The sequence below is a fragment of the Oncorhynchus mykiss genome, unplaced genomic scaffold (assembly GCF_013265735.2).
Source record: "Oncorhynchus mykiss isolate Arlee unplaced genomic scaffold, USDA_OmykA_1.1 un_scaffold_796, whole genome shotgun sequence".
NCBI classification, from domain to species: domain Eukaryota; kingdom Metazoa; phylum Chordata; class Actinopteri; order Salmoniformes; family Salmonidae; genus Oncorhynchus; species Oncorhynchus mykiss.
In genome coordinates, this window is record NW_023494243.1 from 1 (window position 1) to 20,000 (window position 20,000).

Consider the following 20,000-nt stretch of genomic DNA (forward strand, 5'->3'; position numbering starts at 1 on the left):
GTGGTCTGTCTCCTCATGGCTCAGCAATATGCCAGGGTATATCTGGTGGTCTGTCTCCTCAGCCACATAATGCCAGGGTATCTCTGGTAGTCTCTTCTCCTCAGCCACATAATGCCAGGGTATACCTGGTGGTCTGTCTCCTCATCACTCAGCCACATAATGCCAGGGTAATATCTGGTGGTCTGTCTCCTCATGGCTCAGCCACATAATGCCAGGGTATATCTGGTGGTCTGTCTCCTTAGCCACATAATGCCAGGGTATATCTGGTAGTCCTGTCTCCTCAGCCACATAATGCCAGGGTATACTGGTGGTCTGTCTCCTCATCCACTCATCCACATAATGCCAGGGTATATCTGCTGGTCTGTCTCCTCATCACTCAGCCACATAATGCCAGGGTATATCTGCTGGTCTGTGTCCTCATCACTCAGCCACATAATGCCAGGGTATATCTGGTGGTCTGTCTCCTCATCACTCAGCCACATAATGCCAGGGTATATCTGGTGGTCTGTCTCCTCATGCTCAGCCACATAATGCCAGGGTATATCTGGTGGTCTGTCTCCTCAGTCCACATAATGCCAGGTATATCTGGTGTCTGTCTCCCTCAGCCACCCCCACAAAAAACAACATAATGCCAGGGTATACCTGGTGGTCTGTCTCCCTCATCACTCAGGCCAATAATGCCAGGGTATATCTGGTGGTCTGTCTCCTCATCACTCAGCCACATAATGCCAGGGTATATCTGCTGTGCTTTCTAGAATAAGAGCAAGCGTATATCGAGGTAGAAAGGGCAATAGAGGAATAAAATCGGATTTTAATGTTCTATTTCGTCGAGGTCACAACATAGTTACATCGTCTTTCCAATTCCATTTCGCCCACACAACAACGTCCTGTTTTCAATACGCAGATAATGCCTGATATTACCTGTGCACATAGCGATCTCTTGTTTCAGAAAGGTTAAACATAATATCTCTCACACACCAATTCACCCTTATCAATCAAAAGGTTCTCAATTTGGGTTTATGACTAAATCTCCCTTCACCCAGTTTTTCATATTGCATCGACAGTTTTTTGTTAATGATATCTATGTCTCCCTTCATTTGGTTTTTCGTAAAGATGTCCACAGTCAGACTGTTGAAATAGATCAGACATTTCAGTTGCCCGGGCTCTCCCTATGCCAGATCCATTGAAAAACTTTACTAGCTACTCTGGCAGTTGGCATCTCCAACAGTCTATTCTAAAGTCTCACCCATACACACCTTCCATCTCACCTCACAGGGTTCCCAGCCCATGTTATTGTCATAAACACCTTCCATCTCACCTCACAGGGTTCCCATGTCCCCCAGTTATTGTCATAAACACCTTCCATCTCACCTCACAGGGTTTCCCAGCCCATGTTATGCCATAAACACCTTCCATCTCACCTCACAGGGTTCCCAGCCCATGTTATTGTCATAAAACACCTTCCATCTCACCACAGGGTTCCAGCCCATGTTATTGTCAATACACCTTCCATCTCACCTCACAGGGTTCCCAGCCCATGTTATTGCCATAAACACCTTCCATCTCACCTCACAGGGTTCCCAGCCCATGTTATTGCCATACACAAACTTCCATCTCACCTCACAGGGTTCCCATGTCCCCAGTTATTGTCATAACACCTTCCATCTCACCTCACAGGGTTCCCAGCCCATGTTATTGTCATAAACACCTTCCATCTCACCTCACAGGGTTCCCAGCCCATGTTATTGTCATACACACCTTCCATCTCACCTCACAGGGTTCCCATGTCCCCAGTTATTGTCAGACACACCTTCCACCTCACCTCACAGGGTTCCCATGTCCCCAGTTATTGCCATAACCACTTCCATCTCACCTCACAGGGTTCCCAGCCCATGTTATTGCCATACACACCTTCCATCTCACCTCACAGGGTTCCCATGTCCCCAGTTATTGCCATAAACACCTTCCATCTCACCTCACAGGGTCCCAGCCCATGTTATTGTCATAAACACCTTCATCTCACCTCACAGGGTTCCCAGCCCATGTTATTGCCATACACGCCTTCCATCTCACCTCACAGGGTTCCCAGCCCATGTTATTGTCATAAACACCTTCTATCTCACCTCACAGGGTTCCCAGCCCATGTTCCCAGTTATTGTCATAACACCTTCCATCTCACCTCACAGGGTTCCCAGCCCATGTTCCCAGTTATTGTCATAAACACCTTCCATCTCACCTCACAGGGTTCCCAGCCCATGTTATTGTCATACACACCTTCCATCTCACCTCACAGGGTTCCCAGCCCATGTTATTGTCATACACACCTTCCATCTCACCTCACAGGGTTCCCAGCCCATGTTATTGTCCATAAACACCTTCCATCTCACCTCACAGGGTTCCCAGCCCATGTTATTGTCATAAACACCTTCCATCTCACCTCACAGGGTTCCCAGCCCATGTTATTGTCATAAACACCTTCTATCTCACCTCACAGGGTTCCCAGCCCATGTTCCCAGTTATTGTCATAAACACCTTCCATCTCACCTCACAGGGTTCCCAGCCCATGTTCCCAGTTATTGTCATAAACACCTTCCATCTACCTCACAGGGTTCCCAGCCCATGTTATTGTCATACACACCTTCCATCTCACCTCACAGGGTTCCCAGCCCATGTTATTGGCATAAACACACTTCCATCTCACCTCACAGGGTTCCCAGCCCATGTTATTGTCATAACACCTTCCATCTCACCTCACAGGGTTCCCAGCCCATGTTATTGTCATAAACACCTTCCATCTCACCTCACAGGGTTCCCAGCCCATGTTATTGTCATAAACACCTTCCATCTCACCTCACAGGGTTCCCAGCCCATGTTATTGTCATAAACACCTTCCATCTCACCTCACAGGGTTCCCAGCCCATGTTATTGTCATAAACACACCTTCCATCTCACCTCACAGGGTTCCCAGCCCATGTTATTGTCATAAACACCTTCCATCTCACCTCACAGGGTTCCCAGCCCATGTTATTGTCATAACACCTTCCATCTCACCTCACAGGGTTCCCAGCCCATGTTATTGTCATAAACACCTTCCATCTCACCTCACAGGGTTCCCAGCCCATGTTATTGTCTCACAACACCTTCCATCCATCATCCACTCCATCTCCATCTCACCTCCAGGGTTCCCAGCCCATGTTATTGTCATACAACACCTTCCATCTCACCTCACAGGGTTCCCAGCCCATGTTATTGTCATACACCTACCTTTCCATCCCACCTCATCTAACACACGGTTCCCAGCACCATGTTCCCAGCTTATTGTCATAAACACCTTCCATCTCACCTCACAGGGTTCCCAGCCCTGTTATTGTCATAACACTGTCTCACCTCACAGGGTATCACACCTCCACATACTATCTCACCTCACAGGGTTCCCAGCCCATGTTTCCCAGTTATTGTCATAAACACCTTCCATCTCACCTCACAGGGTTCCCAGCCCATGTTCCCAGTTATTGTCATAAACACCTTCCATCTCACCTCACAGGGTTCCCAGCCCATGTTATTGTCATAAACACCTTCCATCTCACCTCACAGGGTTCCCAGCCCATGTTCCCAGTTATTGTCATAAAACACCTTCCATCTCACCTCACAGGGTTCCCAGCCCATGTTATTGTGTCATAAACACCTTTCTCATCTCACCTCACAGGGTTCCCGCCCATGTGTATTGTCATAAACACCTTCCATCTCACCTCCCATGTTGTTTCCCAGCCCATGTTATTGTCATAAACACCTTCCATCTCACTCACCTCACGGGTTCCCAGCCCATGTTATTGCCATAACACACCTTCCATCTCACCTCACAGGGTTCCCAGCCCATGGTATTGTCATAAACACCTTCCATCTCACCTCACAGGGTTCCCAGCCCATGTTATTGTCATAAACACCTTCCATCTCACCTCACAGGGTTCCCAGCCCATGTTATTGTCATAAACACCTTCCATCTCACCTCACAGGGTTCCCAGCCCATGTTATTATCATAAACACCTTCCATCTCACCTCACAGGGTTCCCAGCCCATGTTATTGTCATAAACACCTTCCATCTCACCTCACAGGGTTCCCAGCCCATGTTATTGTCATAAACACCTTCTATCTCACCTCACAGGGTTCCCAGCCCATGTTATTGTCATAAACACCTTCCATCTCACCTCACAGGGTTCCCAGCCCATGTTATTGTCATAAACACCTTCTATCTCACCTCACAGGGTTCCCAGCCCATGTTATTGTCATAAACACATTCCATCTCACCTCACAGGGTTCCCAGCCCATGTTATTGTCATACACACCTTCCATCTCACCTCACAGGGTTCCCAGCCCATGTTATTGTCATAAACACCTTCCATCTCACCTCACAGGGTTCCCAGCCCATGTTATTGTCATAAACACCTTATATCTCACCTCACAGGGTTCCCAGCCCATGTTCCCAGTTATTGTCATAAACACCTTCCATCTCACCTCACAGGGTTCCCAGCCCATGTTATTGTCATAAACACCTTCCATCTCACCTCACAGGGTTCCCAGCCCATGTTATTGTCATAAACACCTTCCATCTCACCTCACAGGGTTCCCAGCCCATGTTATTGTCATAAACACCTTCCATCTCACCTCACAGGGTTCCCAGCCCATGTTATTGTCATACACACCTTCCATCTCACCTCACAGGGTTCCCAGCCCATGTTATTGTCATACACACCTTCCATCTCACCTCACAGGGTTCCCAGCCCATGTCCCCAGTTATTGTTAAGTATCAAAAGTATATCAAAATTGGATTTGTTTGTGAATTCTTTGTGGGTCTGTTAAATCTGAGGGAAATGACTGTCTATGGGTATACATTAGGACACGCAGCTCAGTTTCTTCTATGTTTATGGCCAAATAGCATTCTAGTTTGCTCTGGGGTTTTTTGTTCATTCTTTCCAATGTGTCAAGTAATTATCTTTTTGTTTTCTCATGATTTGGTTGGGTCTAATTGTGTTGCTGTCCTGGGGCTCTGTGGGGTGTGTTTGTGAACAGAGAACCCAGGACCAGCTTGCTTTAGGGACTCTTCTCCAGGTTCATCTCTCTGTGGGTGATGGCTTTATTATGGAAGGTTTGGGAATCGCTTCCTTTTAGGTGGTTGTAGAATTTAACGACTCGTTTCTGGATTTTGATAATTAGAGAGTATCGGCCTAATTCTGCTCTGCATGCATTATTTGGTGTTTTACATTGTACACAGAGGATATTTTTTGCAGAATTCTGCATGCAGAGACTCAATTAGGTGTTTGTCCCATTTTGTGAATTCTTGGTTGGTGAGCGGACCCCAGACCTCACAACCATAAAGGACAATGGGTTCTGTCACTGATTCAAGTATTTTTTGCCAGATCCTAATTGGTATGTTCCTTTTGATGGCATAGAAGGCCCTTCTTGCCTTGTCTCTCAGATCGTTCACAGCTTTGTGGAAGCTACCTGTGGCGCTGATGTTTAGCCTAAGGTATGTTTTTTTGTGTGCTCTAGGGCAACGAGGTCTAGACGGAATTTATACTTGCAATGATTTACTGTCAGGGCCCAGGTCTGACAGAATCTGTGCAGAAGATCTAGGTGCTGCTGTAGGTCCTCCTTTATTGGAGACAGAATCACCAGATCATCAGCAAACAGTAGACATTTGACTTCAGATTCTAGTAGGGTGAGGCCGGGTGCTGCAGACTGCTCTAGTGTCCTCTCCAATTCGTTGATATATATGTGGAAGAGGGTGAGGCCGGGTGCTGCAGACTGCTCTAGTGTCCTCAACAATTCGTTGATATATATGTGGAAGAGGGTGAGGCCGGGTGCTGCAGACTGCTCTAGTGTCCTCAACAATTCGTTGATATATATGTGGAAGAGGGTGAGGCCGGGTGCTGCAGACTGCTCTAGTGTCCTCAACAATTCGTTGATATATATGTTGAAGAGGGTAGGGCTTAAGCTGCATCCCTGTCTCACCCCACGGCCCTGTGGAAAGAAATGTGTGGTTTTTTTGCCAATTTTAACTGACCACTTGATGTCTCTCTTTCTCTCTCAATTCAATTCAAGGGGCTTTATTGGCATGGGAAACATATGTTAACATTGTCATATATATATATATATAGTGTTGTAACGATGTGCAAATGGTTAAAATACAAAAGGTAAAAAATATAAACATTAATATGGGTTGTATTTACAATGGTGTTTGATCTTCACTGGTTGACCTTTTCTTGTGGCAACAGGTCACAAATCTTGCTGCTGTAATGGCACACTGTGGTATTTCACACTCTCCCTCTTTCTCTCTCACTTTCTTTCTCTATACTCTGTCTCTCTCTCTCTCTCTATACTCTGTCTCTCTCTCTCTCTATATACTCTGTCTCTCCCTTTCTCTCTCTATACTCTGTCTCTCTCTCTCCCTTTCTCTCTTTCTCTCTCTATACTCTGTCTCTCTCTCTCTCTTTCTATCTTTCTCTCTCTATACTCTGTCTCTCTCTCTCTCTTTCTATCTTTCTCTCTCTATACTCTGTCTCTCTCTCTCTCTCTATACTCTCTCTCTCTCTCTCTCTTTCTCTCTTTCTCTCTCTATACTCTGTCTCTCCCTTTCTCTCTATATACTCTGTCTCTCTATCTCTCCCTTTCTCTCTTTCTCTCTCTATACTCTCTCTCTCTCCCTCTCTCTATACTCTGTCTCTCTCTCTCCCTTTCTCCCTCTCTCTCTCTATACTCTGTCTCTCTCTCTCTCTTTTCTCTCTCTATAATATGTCGCTCTCTCTCTCTTTCTCTCTCTATACTATGTCTCTCTCTCTCCTCTCTCTCTCTTTCTCTCTTTCTCTATACTATGTTTCTCTCTCTCTTTCTCTCTCGATACTCTCTCTCTCTCTTTCTCTCTTTCTCTTTCTCTCTCTATACTCTCTCTCTCTCTCTCTCTCCCTTTCTGTATTTTTCTCTCAGCTAATTTTTTTTTATTGTATTGCAACGGAATTAATGTTTCCTGTTGGTGTGTGTGTGTGTGTGTGTGTGTGTGTGTGCCTGGCAGCAGTCAGTGGCCTCACCACAGTGGGTAGTTTGTCTCATGCTACGTAGGAGGAAGTCTCACCATCAATTATAGATTGTGCTGAGTGGCTGGTAGCGCCCCCCCCCCCCCCCCCCCCACACACACACACATACACACACAACCTTTTTCATTGTTCTATCAGATTCTACAGTGGGTAAGCAGTGTAGCAATCTGTCTCTATCTCTTAATTTCCCTCCATCTCTATCTGGGCCTTTTCCTCCCTCCCTCCCTCCCTCCCGCCCTAGTCCCTAGTAACAGCACCAGAGATGATTAGTCCCTAGTAACAGCCCCAGAGATGATTAGTCCCTAGTAACAGCACCAGAGATGAAGGTTAGTCCCTAGTAACAGCACCAGAGATGACGGTTAGTCCCTAGTAACAGCACCAGAGATGATGATTAGTCCCTAGTAACAACACCAGAGATGAAGATTAGTCCCTAGTAACAGCACCAGAGATGAAGGTTAGTCCTTAGTAACAGCACCAGAGATGAAGGTTAGTCCCTAGTAACAGCACCAGAGATGAAGGTTAGTCCCTAGTAACAGCACCAGAGATGATTAGTCCCTAGTAACAGCACCAGAGATAATTAGTCCCTAGTAACAGCACCAGAGATGACGATTAGTCCCTAGTAACAGCACCAGAGATGACGATTAGTCCCTAGTAACAGCACCAGAGATGACAATTAGTCCCTAGTAACAGCACCAGAGATGAAGGTTAGTCCCTAGTAACAGCACCAGAGATGATTCGTCCCTAGTAACATCAACAGAGATGAAGATTAGTCCCTAGTAACAGCACCAGAGATGAAGGTTAGTCCTTAGTAACAGCACCAGAGATGAAGGTTAGTCCCTAGTAACAGCACCAGAGATGAAGGTTAGTCCCTAGTACCAGCACCAGATATGATTAGTCCCTAGTAACAGCACCAGAGATGAAGGTTAGTCCCTAGTACCAGCACCAGATATGATTAGTCCCTAGTAACAGCACCAGAGATGAAGGTTAGTCCCTAGTACCAGCACCAGATATGATTAGTCCCTAGTAACATCACCAGAGATGAAGATTAGGCCCTAGTAACAGCACCAGATATGATTAGTCCCTAATAACAGCACCAGATATGATTAGTCCCTAGTAACAGCACCAGATATGATTAGTCCCTAGTAACATCACCAGAGATGAAGATTAGTCCCTAGTAACAGCACCAGATATGATTAGTCCCTAGTAACAGCACCAGAGATGATTAGTCCCTAGTAACAGCACCAGAGATGATTAGTCCCTAGTAACATCACCAGATATGATTAGTCCCTAGTAACAGCACCAGAGATGATTATTCCCTAGTAACAGCACCAGAGATGATTAGTCCCTAGTAACAGCACCAGAGATGATTAGTCCCTAGTAACAGCACCAGAGATGATTATTCCCTAGTAACAGCACCAGATATGATTAGTCCCTAGTAACAGCACCAGAGATGATTATTCCCTAGTAACAGCACCAGAGATGATTAGTCCCTAGTAACAGCACCAGAGATGATTAGTCCCTAGTAACAGCACCAGAGATGAAGGTTAGTCCCTAGTAACAGCACCAGAGATGATTAGTCCCTAGTAACAGCACCAGAGATGATTAGTCCCTAGTAACAGCACCATAGATGACAATTAGTCCCTAGTAACAGCACCAGAGATGATTAGTCCCTAGTAACAGCACCAGAGATGATTAGTACCTAGTAACAGCACCAGAGATGATTAGTCCCTAGTAACAGCACCAGAGATGACAATTAGTCCCTAGTAACAGCACCAGAGATGAAGGTTAGTCCCTAGTAACAGCACCAGATATGATTAGTCCCTAGTAACATCACCAGAGATGAAGATTCTGATGGGTTTGGTTGAAAACTCAAGAGTTTACTTGCAAGGGGATGTGGGTTAATGCTCTGTAATGGTACAGCAGTTTGTTGTTATTGATGTTTTGTAAGAAGATACAGTCGCTAGTTAAAGTCTACACACCTCCAGCACGGTCTTCACGGTTAACTTCCTTTAAATCTCAAAAGGGATTTTTTATTTTTACGATCTCTCTACACAACCTACTCAACATTTATCAATACATAATGAATACATCATATATAAATGAAGAAGTCCTGATTGTGAATGTCTTCGCAGCCCCAGAGTTATTACTTGTCGGAAGCATCTTTGGCAGCCATTACAGCTGGGACTCATTTAAAATAAAATTCTACCAACACCCAGGGCAACATTTACCCATCAATTTGTCAAGATTTCTCAAGATCACTAAATGTGTTTGTGTGTCATTGATGGACAGCAATATTGAAACCTTGTTTCTGATTCTGAAGCTAATTTAAGATAGGATGTTGTACATCAGTAGAGGGGAAAACATGTATTCCCTTTTAAGATTTAATTTGTTTGTTTTTTCCCCAATTTTGAAGTTTGTCTGACCTACTCTCTCTCATTTCTCTCCAGTTTCTGGCCAACCTATGAACCACCAATGAGGAGGCAGGAGAGTAGACAGAGATCCAATCAGGGTTCCCGAAGACCAAACATCAAATGGTGAAATAGCCAATCAGATGGGAGGAAAAGGACAGAGCCATACTCAGCCGTCTCCCTGACGACAGACCCCAGGACCACAGACAACTGTAGCTCCAGAGGTTGTCCTCGTCATCCCTGACTCTCACACACTGTGGAAAACATGACCAGAAATATAAATGGAGGCTCAGATTGATCTCTCAATGTAAATGGAGGCTCAGATTGATCTCTCAATGTAAATGGAGGCTCAGATTGAACTCTCAATGTAAATGGAGGCTCAGATTGATCTCTCAATGTAAATGGAGGCTCAGATTGATCTCTCAATGTAAATGGAGGCTCAGATTGATCTCTCAATGTAAATGGAGGCTCAGATTGATCTCTCAATGTAAATGGAGACTCAGATTGATCTCTCAATGTAAATGGAGGCTCAGATTGATCTCTCAATGTAAATGGAGGCTCAGATTGATCTCTCAATCTGAGCAAAGTGCAGAAATAAAAGGTGCGGAGACTCTGTCCAATGAGCTACGTCAAGGTACTTCCCTCTAACTCTTCTCTGTTCCTCTGGACCAATCAAAGGAGGACCGTCCTTCCTCCAGACCAATCAAAGGAGGACCCATCCTTCCTCCTGACCAATCAGAGGACCATCTCCCCCAAAAAACGAATGGGTCCGCAAGTGAAAAGATGTTGTGTCCTTCCTACGGACTAACCTGAGAGAAAGACGAGTTCCTGTTAAATCCTTCCTTTATTGTGTGTGGGACTAACCTGAGAGAAAGACGAGTTCCTGTTAAAACCTTCCTTTATTGTGTGTGGGACTAACCTGAGAGAAAGACGAGTTCCTGTTAAAACCTTCCTTTTTTGTGTGTGGGACTAACCTGAGAGAAAGACGAGTTCCTGTTAAAACCTTCCTTTTTTTGTGTGTGGGACTAACCTCAGACAAAAACTAGGAAGGGCCAACAATACTCTCTCCTTCCAACCCAACCCTGCCTTCTACTGCCGGGTGGACCAACGACACAGTGGAGAGCTGACATTGGTAAAGGCTGTATAGCTCTGGAGATCACAAGGTGCTCGTTGGATAGGTTCAACGAGAAGAGGAGAAGACTTTATTAATCCATGCCAGATGGAAATTGGACTGTAGTAACAATCATCATTCTTTACACTTCTCTTCCTCGCAGTGACGCTAACCTGGATAAATAAACAAAATCAATAAACAAAAACAACTATAATCAACAACATGGACGTCATCTTCAGAACGCCAACACAACCCCAAGAGGCGGGGTTTAACAACAGAGTGGGCGGGGTTTCGGTGGCGTTGTCGGCGACCAGTTGGTTTGCCTTCCTCTATGGCTTTGCCCTACTGTCAATCATCCAATTTCCCACGGTGACGGGCGACTGTTGGCTGATTGAGGGGGAGAAGGGCTTCGTGTGGTTGGCTATCTGCAGCCAGAACCAGCCCCCGTATGAAGCGATCCCTGCCCACATCAACAGGTAAGAACCAGCCCCAATATGAAGCGATCCCTGCCCACATCAACAGGTAAGAACCAGCCCCCTTATGAAGCGATTCCTGCCCACATCAACAGGTAACCATGGCAGAGATAGGGTCCCTGCCCACATCAACAGGTAACCATGGCAGAGATAGGGTCCCTGCCCACTTCAACAGGTAACCATGGCAGAGATAGGGTCCCTACCCACTTCAACAGGTAACCATGGCAGAGATAGGGTCCCTACCCACATCAACAGGAAACCAATGCAGAGATAGGGTCCCTGCCCACTTCAACAGGTAACCATGGCAGAGATAGGGTCCCTGCCCACATCAACAGGTAACCATGGCAGAGATAGGGTCACTGCCCACATCAACAGGTAACCATGGCAGAGATAGGGTCCCTGCCCACATCAACAGGTAATCATGGCAGAGATAGGGCCCCTGCCCACATCAACAGGTAATCATGGCAGAGATAGGGTCCCTGCCCACATCAACAGGTAACCATGGCAGAGATAGGGTCCCTGCCCACATCAACAGGTAACCATGGCAGAGATAGGGTCCCTGCCCACATCAACAGGTAACCATGGCAGAGATAGGGTCCCTGCCCACTTCAAGAGGTAACCATGGCAGAGATAGGGCCCCTGCCCACATCAACAGGTAACCATGGCAGAGATAGGGTCCCTGCCCACTTCAACAGGTAACCATGGCAGAGATAGGGTCCCTGCCCACATCAACAGGTAACCATGGCAGAGATAGGGTCCCTGCTCACATCAACAGGTAACCATGGCAGAGATAGGGTCCCTGCCCACATCAACAGGTAACCATGGCAGAGATAGGGTCCCTGCCCATATCAACAGGTAACCATGGCAGAGATAGGGTCCCTACCCACATCAACAGGTAACCATGGCAGAGATAGGGTCCCTGCCCACATCAACAGGTAACCATGGCAGAGATAGGGTCCCTGCCCACATCAACAGGTAACCATGGCAGAGATAGGGTCCCTGCCCATATCAACAGGTAACCATGGCAGAGATAGGGTCCCTGCCCACATCAACAGGTAACCATGGCAGAGATAGGGTCCCTGCCCACATCAACAGGTAACCATGGCAGAGATAGGGTCCCTGCCCACATCAACAGGTAACCATGGCAGAGATAGGGTCCCTGCCCACATCAACAGGTAACCATGGCATAGATAGGGTCCCTGCTCACATCAACAGGTAACCATGGCAGAGATAGGGTCCCTGCCCACATCAACAGGTAACCATGGCAGAGATAGGGTCCCTGCCCACATCAACAGGTAACCATGGCAGAGATAGGGCCCCTGCCCACATCAACAGGTAACCATGGCAGAGATAGGGTCCCTGCCCACATCAACAGGTAACCATGGCAGAGATAGGGCCCCTGCCCACATCAACAGGTAACCATGGCAGAGATAGGGTCCCTGCCCACATCAACAGTTAACCATGGCAGAGATAGGGTCCATGCCCACATCAACAGGTAACCATGGCAGAGATAGGGTCCCTGCCCACATCAACAGGTAACCATGGCAGAGATAGGGTCCCTGCCCACATCAACAGGTAACCATGGCAGAGATAGGGTCCCTGCCCACATCAACAGGTAACCATGGCAGAGATAGGGCCCCTGCCCACATCAACAGGTAACCATGGCAGAGATAGGGTCCCTGCCCACATCAACAGGTAACCATGGCAGAGATAGGGTCCCTACCCACATCAACAGGTAACCATGGCAGAGATAGGGTCCCTGCCCACATCAACAGGTAACCATGGCAGAGATAGGGTCCCTGCCCACATCAACAGGTAACCATGGCAGAGATAGGGTCCCTACCCACATCAACAGGTAACCATGGCAGAGATAGGGTCCCTGCCCATATCAACAGGTAACCATGGCAGAGATAGGGTCCCTGCCCACATCAACAGGTAACCATGGCAGAGATAGGGTCCCTGCCCACATCAACAGGTAACCATGGCAGAGATAGGGTCCCTGCCCACATCAACAGGTAACCATGGCAGAGATAGGGTCACTGCCCACATCAACAGGTAACCATGGCAGAGATAGGGTCCCTGCCCACATCAACAGGTAACCATGGCAGAGATAGGGTCCCTGCCCACATCAACAGGTAACCATGGCAGAGATAGGGTCCCTGCCCACATCAACAGGTAACCATGGCAGAGATAGGGTCCCTGCCCATATCAACAGGTAACCATGGCAGAGATAGGGTCCCTGCCCACATCAACAGGTAACCATGGCAGAGATAGGGTCCCTGCCCACATCAACAGGTAACCATGGCAGAGATAGGGTCCCTGCCCACATCAACAGGTAACCATGGCAGAGATAGGGTCCCTGCCCACATCAACAGGTAACCATGGCAGAGATAGGGTCCCTGCCCACATCAACAGGTAACCATGGCAGAGATAGGGTCCCTGCCCACATCAACAGGTAACCATGGCAGAGATAGGGTCCCTGCCCACATCAACAGGTAACCATGGCAGAGATAGGGTCCCTGCCCACATCAACAGGTAACCATGGCAGAGATAGGGTCCCTGCCCACATCAACAGGTAACCATGGCAGAGATAGGGTCCCTGCCCACATCAACAGGTAACCATGGCAGAGATAGGGTCCCTGCCCACATCAACAGGTAACCATGGCAGAGATAGGGTCCCTGCCCACATCAACAGGTAACCATGGCAGAGATAGGGTCCCTGCCCACATCAACAGGTAACCATGGCAGAGATAGGGTCCCTGCCCACATCAACAGGTAACCATGGCAGAGATAGGGTCCCTGCCCACATCAACAGGTAACCATGGCAGAGATAGGGTCCCTGCCCACATCAACAGGTAACCATGGCAGAGATAGGGTCCCTGCCCACATCAACAGGTAACCATGGCAGAGATAGGGTCCCTGCCCACATCAACAGGTAACCATGGCAGAGATAGGGGTTTTTAATCAGTGATTTTAATTGGTTCATTGAAACATAATTAGTGTTATTAATATGTTCTATTTTCCCATTAACTGTTCTTGAATGCATTTTCGTATTTTCATTTGATTAAATTGCATTAATTTGTATTCCCCAGATTTCCTGCTTATTCCCAACTCATTCCAGAAATATTCCAACCGGGATTTTTTAATTAACCTGGGAAACTTGGGAAAGTTACGGGAATTTTGCATTCCCAGGCAGAAGGCATTGTTTAGGCATTCTGTTCTGTGTGTTTTATTTTCCTTTGTTGCTCTATGTTTACTTCTAGTTAGGTTTTACTTGTTGTCACGTGAATGTTTTACTGTAAATTGCCTTTGAAGAAAAGAAAGACCTGTATCAACCTGTTGACCTTCGTCAGTTTGTTTTGTAAAGTGTTTTATTGCAAGTTTAAATGCACTTTAAATAAAGTCTGCTTTGAACAGCACCATCGTGGACCTGAGGCTCAACGAGAATAAGATCAAGAGTATCCATTTCTCATCGCTCAGCCGCTTTGGGAACCTGACGTACCTCAACCTCACCAAGAACGAGATCTCGTACGTGGAGGATGGAGCCTTCTCGGCCCAGTTCAACCTACAGGTTGGTCCTGAACATCACAGTGATTCCTGGGGCTCTGGTGAACTATGTAGGGAGAAGTGTGCCAGTTGGTACCTTCAATCACGTTACCTCATGTTGCCTTACCTTACCTCACGTTACCTTACCTCAGGTTACCTTACCTTATGTTACCTTACCTTACCTCACGTTACCTTACCTAACCTTGCGTTACCTTACCTCACGTCACCTTACCTAACCTCACGTCACCTTACCTTACCTCACGTCACCTTACATAACCTCACGTTACCTGACTTCACGTTACCTAACCTCACGTTACCTAACCTCACGTTACCTTACCCCACATTACCTTACCTCACATTACCTTACCTCACATTACCTTACCTCACGTTACCTTACCTCACGTTACCTTACCTCACATTACCTTACCTCACATTACCTTACCTCACATTAGCTTACCTCACGTTACCTTACCTCACGTTACCTTACCTCACGTTACCTTACCTCATGTTACCTTAACCTTTCCTACCTTACCCTCGCTCACCTTACCTTATCTTTCTTACCTTACCCTCTCTTACCTTACCCTCTCTTACCTTACCCTCTCTTACCTTACCATCTCTTACCTTACACTCTCTTACCTTACCCTCTCTTACCCTACCCTCTCTTACCTTACCTTACCCTCTCTTACCTTACCTTACCCTCTCCTACCTTACCCTCTCTTACCTTACCCTCTCTTACCTTACCCTCTCTTACCTTACCCTCTCCTACCTTACCCTCTCTTACCTTACCCTCTCTTACCCTACCTTACCCTCTCCTACCTTACCCTCTCTTACCTTATCTTACCCTCTCCTACCTTACCCTCTCTTACCTTACCCTCTCTTACCTTACCCTCTCTCACCTTACCCTCTCTTACCTTACCCTCTCTCACCTTACCAATTCTTACCTTACCTTCTTTTCTACCTTACCCTCTCTCACCTTACCTTATCTTTCTTACCTTACCCTCTCTTACCTTACCCTCTCTTACCTTACCCTCTCTTACCTTAAACTATCTTACATTACCCTCTCTTACCTTACCCACTCTTACCTTACCCTCTCTCACCTTACCCTCTCTCACCTTACCTTACCCTCTCTTACCTTACCCTCTCTTACCTTACCCTCTCTCACCTTACCTTACCCTCTCTTACCTTACCCTCTCTCACCTTACCTTACCCTCTCTTACCTTACCTTCTCTTACCTTATCTTTCCTACCTTAACCTTTCTTACCTTACCCTCTCTTACCTTACCCTCTCTTACCTTACCCTCTCTTACCTTACCTTCTCTTACCTTATCTTTCCTACCTTAACCTTTCTTACCTTACCCTCTCTTACCTTACCCTCTCTTACCTTACCTTACCCTCTCTTACCTTACCCTCTCTTACCTTACCCTCTCTTACCTTACCCTCTCTTACCTTACCCTCTCTTACCTTACCTTCTCTTACCTTACCCTCTCTTACCTTACCTTCTCTTACCTTACCCTCTCTTACCTTACCCTCGCTTACCTTACCCTCTCTTACCTTACCCTCTCTTACCTTACCCTCTCTTACCTTACCCTCTCTTACCTTACCTTCTCTTACCTTACCCTCTCTTACCTTACCCTCGCTTACCTTACCCTCTCTTACCTTACCCTCTCTTACCTTACCCTCTCTTACCTTACCCACTCTTACCTTACCATCTCTTACCTTACACTCTCTTACCTTACCCTCTCTTACCCTACCCTCTCTTACCTTACCTTACCCTCTCTTACCTTACCTTACCCTCTCCTACCTTACCCTCTCTTACCTTACCCTCTCTTACCTTACCCTCTCCTACCTTACCCTCTCTTACCTTACCCTCTCTTACCTTACCCTCTCTTACCTTACCCTCTCCTACCTTACCCTCTCTTACCTTACCCTCTCTTACCTTACCTTACCCTCTCCTACCTTACCCTCTCTTACCTTATCTTACCCTCTCTTACCTTACCCTCTCTTACCTTACCCTCTCTTACCTTACCCTCTCTCACCTTACCCTCTCTCACCTTACCATTTCTTACCTTACCTTATCTTTCCTACCTTACCCTCTCTCACCTTACCTTATCTTTCTTACCTTACCCTCTCTTACCTTACCCTCTCTTACCTTACCCTCTCTTACCTTAAACTATCTTACCTTACCCTCTCTTACCTTACCCTCTCTTACCTTACCCTCTCTCACCTTACCCTCTCTCACCTTACCTTACCCTCTCTTACCTTACCCTCTCTTACCTTACCCTGTCTCACCTTACCTTACCCTCTCTTACCTTACCCTCTCTCACCTTACCTTACCCTCTCTTACCTTACCCTCTCTTACCTTACCCTCTCTTACCTTACCTTCTCTTACCTTATCTTTCCTACCTTAACCTTTCTTACCTTACCCTCTCTTACCTTACCCTCTCTTACCTTACCCTCTCTTACCTTACCTTACCCTCTCTTACCTTATCCTCTCTTACCTTACCCTCTCTTACCTTACCCTCTCTCACCTTACCCTCTCTTACCTTACCTTCTCTTACCTTACCCTCTATTACCTTACCTTCTCTTACCTTACCCTCTCTTACCTTACCTTACCCTCTCTTACCTTACCTTACCCTCTCTTACCTTACCTTACCCTCTCCTACCTTACCCTCTCTTACCTTACCCTCTCTTACCTTACCCTCTCCTACCTTACCCTCTCTTACCTTACCCTCTCTTACCTTACCCTCTCTTACCTTACCCTCTCCTACCTTACCCTCTCTTACCTTACCCTCTCTTACCTTACCTTACCCTCTCCTACCTTACCCTCTCTTACCTTATCTTACCCTCTCTTACCTTACCCTCTCTTACCTTACCCTCTCTTACCTTACCCTCTCTCACCTTACCCTCTCTCACCTTACCATTTCTTACCTTACCTTATCTTTCCTACCTTACCCTCTCTCACCTTACCTTATCTTTCTTACCTTACCCTCTCTTACCTTACCCTCTCTTACCTTACCCTCTCTTACCTTAAACTATCTTACCTTACCCTCTCTTACCTTACCCTCTCTTACCTTACCCTCTCTCACCTTACCCTCTCTCACCTTACCTTACCCTCTCTTACCTTACCCTCTCTTACCTTACCCTGTCTCACCTTACCTTACCCTCTCTTACCTTACCCTCTCTCACCTTACCTTACCCTCTCTTACCTTACCCTCTCTTACCTTACCCTCTCTTACCTTACCCTGTCTCACCTTACCTTACCCTCTCTTACCTTACCCTCTCTCACCTTACCTTACCCTCTCTTACCTTACCCTCTCTTACCTTACCCTCTCTTACCTTACCCTCTCTTACCTTACCCTCTCTTACCTTACCTTACCCTCTCTTACCTTACCCTCTCTTACCTTACCCTCTCTTACCTTATCCTCTCTTACCTTACCCTCTCTTACCTTACCCTCTCTCACCTTACCCTCTCTTACCTTACCTTCTCTTACCTTACCCTCTATTACCTTACCTTCTCTTACCTTACCCTCTCTTACCTTACCCTCGCTTACCTTACCCTCTCTTACCTTACCCTCTCTTACCTTACCCTCTCTTACCTTACCCTCTCTTACCTTATCTTTCCTACCAGGTGCTGCAGTTGGGGTTTAACCGTCTGAGGAACCTAACAGAGGGAATCCTCAGAGGGCTGGGGAAGCTGCAGTACCTCTACCTACAGGCCAACCTGATCGAGGCAGTCACCCCCAACACCTTTGAGGAGTGTCCTAACATCGAGAACATTGACCTGTCCATGAACAGGATCCAGGTGCTGGACGGAGGCTTGTTTACGGCGCTCGGTAGATTAACGACGTGTGAACTCTACACCAACCCGTTCAACTGCTCCTGTGAGCTGTTGGGATTTCTACGCTGGTTGGCAGTCTTCCCCAACAGGTAAAAAAAGCACAAGTTGAAGCAAAATTGAAAATTCAATCTATTTTCAATGACTTGTCAATAAACTGAAAAGTATAAACTATTTATTTCAAAAGTGTTTCCCATTTTTTTATTTTATGTAAATTAAAATGACTTCCTACATTGACTGCCTTGAACTTGTTCTGACCCAAACACTGGTGACCCTGTGTTCCCGACCAGGACCAACGAGAGGATGGTGTGTGATACTCCGGCCGGGTTTTCAGGCTACAGCCTCCTCAGTCAGAACCCCAGGATGCCTGCGACACGCAACGCTCTACACATGCTCAATATGGTGTGGCGACTAAAAACATATCATGATTATTATCATTTAAAAAAAATATTTTTAAAAATCCCACCCTAAAATGAACTATCTTTTGGTATTTGTTTCATTTGTCCGTTGTTGATATCGTCCCAAAATGTTTTGCTTGTCAGCAATCATGTTTCCAAGATATGTAAATGTTAAAGATACAGAAATACATCTGGTATGATGCCATGACAGAGTGTTGAGACAGCGTAGGCCGTCATAGTAGGTTGTCATAGTAACGGTACATCGTTCATCAACAGTTAGAACACATTACATCGTGTTATATTCTACGTTCATTGAGCGTGGGAAATGAGCTATACAAATCAATTATTGTTATTGTTATTGTTATGATTTTATGATTACTTTTATAAAAATATTTGTATGATTATGGGCGGCAGGGTAGCCTAGTGGTTAGAGTGTTGGACTAGTAACTGGAAGGTTGCAAGTTCAAACCCCTGAGCCGACAAGGTACAAATCTGTCCCTAAACAAGGCAGTTAACCCACTGTTCCTAGGCCGTCATTGAAAATAAGAAATTGTTCTTAACTGACTTGCCTAGTTAAATAAAGGTTCAATTATTGTTCTGGATTAAGATGATGATTATTATTATTGTTGTTGTTATTTTAGGTGTGTACCGATGACGGGAGCAACTCTTTTCCGAACATCATTGTTCAGTCGGAGTTTACGACCCTCCCACCGTACTCTCCCTGCGGATTGGACGACTGCCCTTCTGGAATGTCCCCGGAGGACCCAATCAGCATCAGCCCCACCTACCCGGATCTGAACAACAAGCCTAGTATGAAGGTGAAACAGGTGAGCCCCCAGGTGAAGCTGTTCCTACGGGCTCTAAGGGTTGTGTTTGTGTGTTACAGAGTTCAGAATGTGCCTTAAGCCAATCCACGGCTAGCTAGAAATGTTCCGGATGGAACCATCCAATCTGTACCTTTTGGGTCTCGACCTGTTGGGACGTTGTCAAGGAGGGCGATCACGTGTGTTGGTTGGAGTCCAGTCTGGGGCCAGTCTGACACACTGTGTGCGTGTGTGTGTGTGTGTGTGTGTGTGTGTGTGTGTGTGTGTGTGTGTGTGTACGTGTGTGTACGTGTGCATGTGCATGATGTTACGTGAAG

The 20,000-nt window shown here is 46.5% G+C and overlaps 1 protein-coding gene across 1 annotated transcript in view; it reads left to right on the forward strand.

Annotated features, from left to right (window-relative positions):
• Window positions 1–10,292: 10,292 nt before the first annotated feature.
• The window catches only part of LOC110510588 (protein ELFN1-like), a 22,763-nt gene continuing 13,055 nt past the window's right edge, over window positions 10,293–20,000 (forward strand). Inside the window, exons 1-5 of the mRNA XM_036974658.1 lie at window positions 10,293–11,084; window positions 14,499–14,652; window positions 18,255–18,553; window positions 18,752–18,863; window positions 19,501–19,686. Coding sequence (XP_036830553.1) covers window positions 10,831–11,084; window positions 14,499–14,652; window positions 18,255–18,553; window positions 18,752–18,863; window positions 19,501–19,686 — 1,005 coding nt within the window. The 5' untranslated portion in view covers window positions 10,293–10,830. The remainder of the gene's footprint in view (window positions 11,085–14,498; window positions 14,653–18,254; window positions 18,554–18,751; window positions 18,864–19,500; window positions 19,687–20,000) is intronic.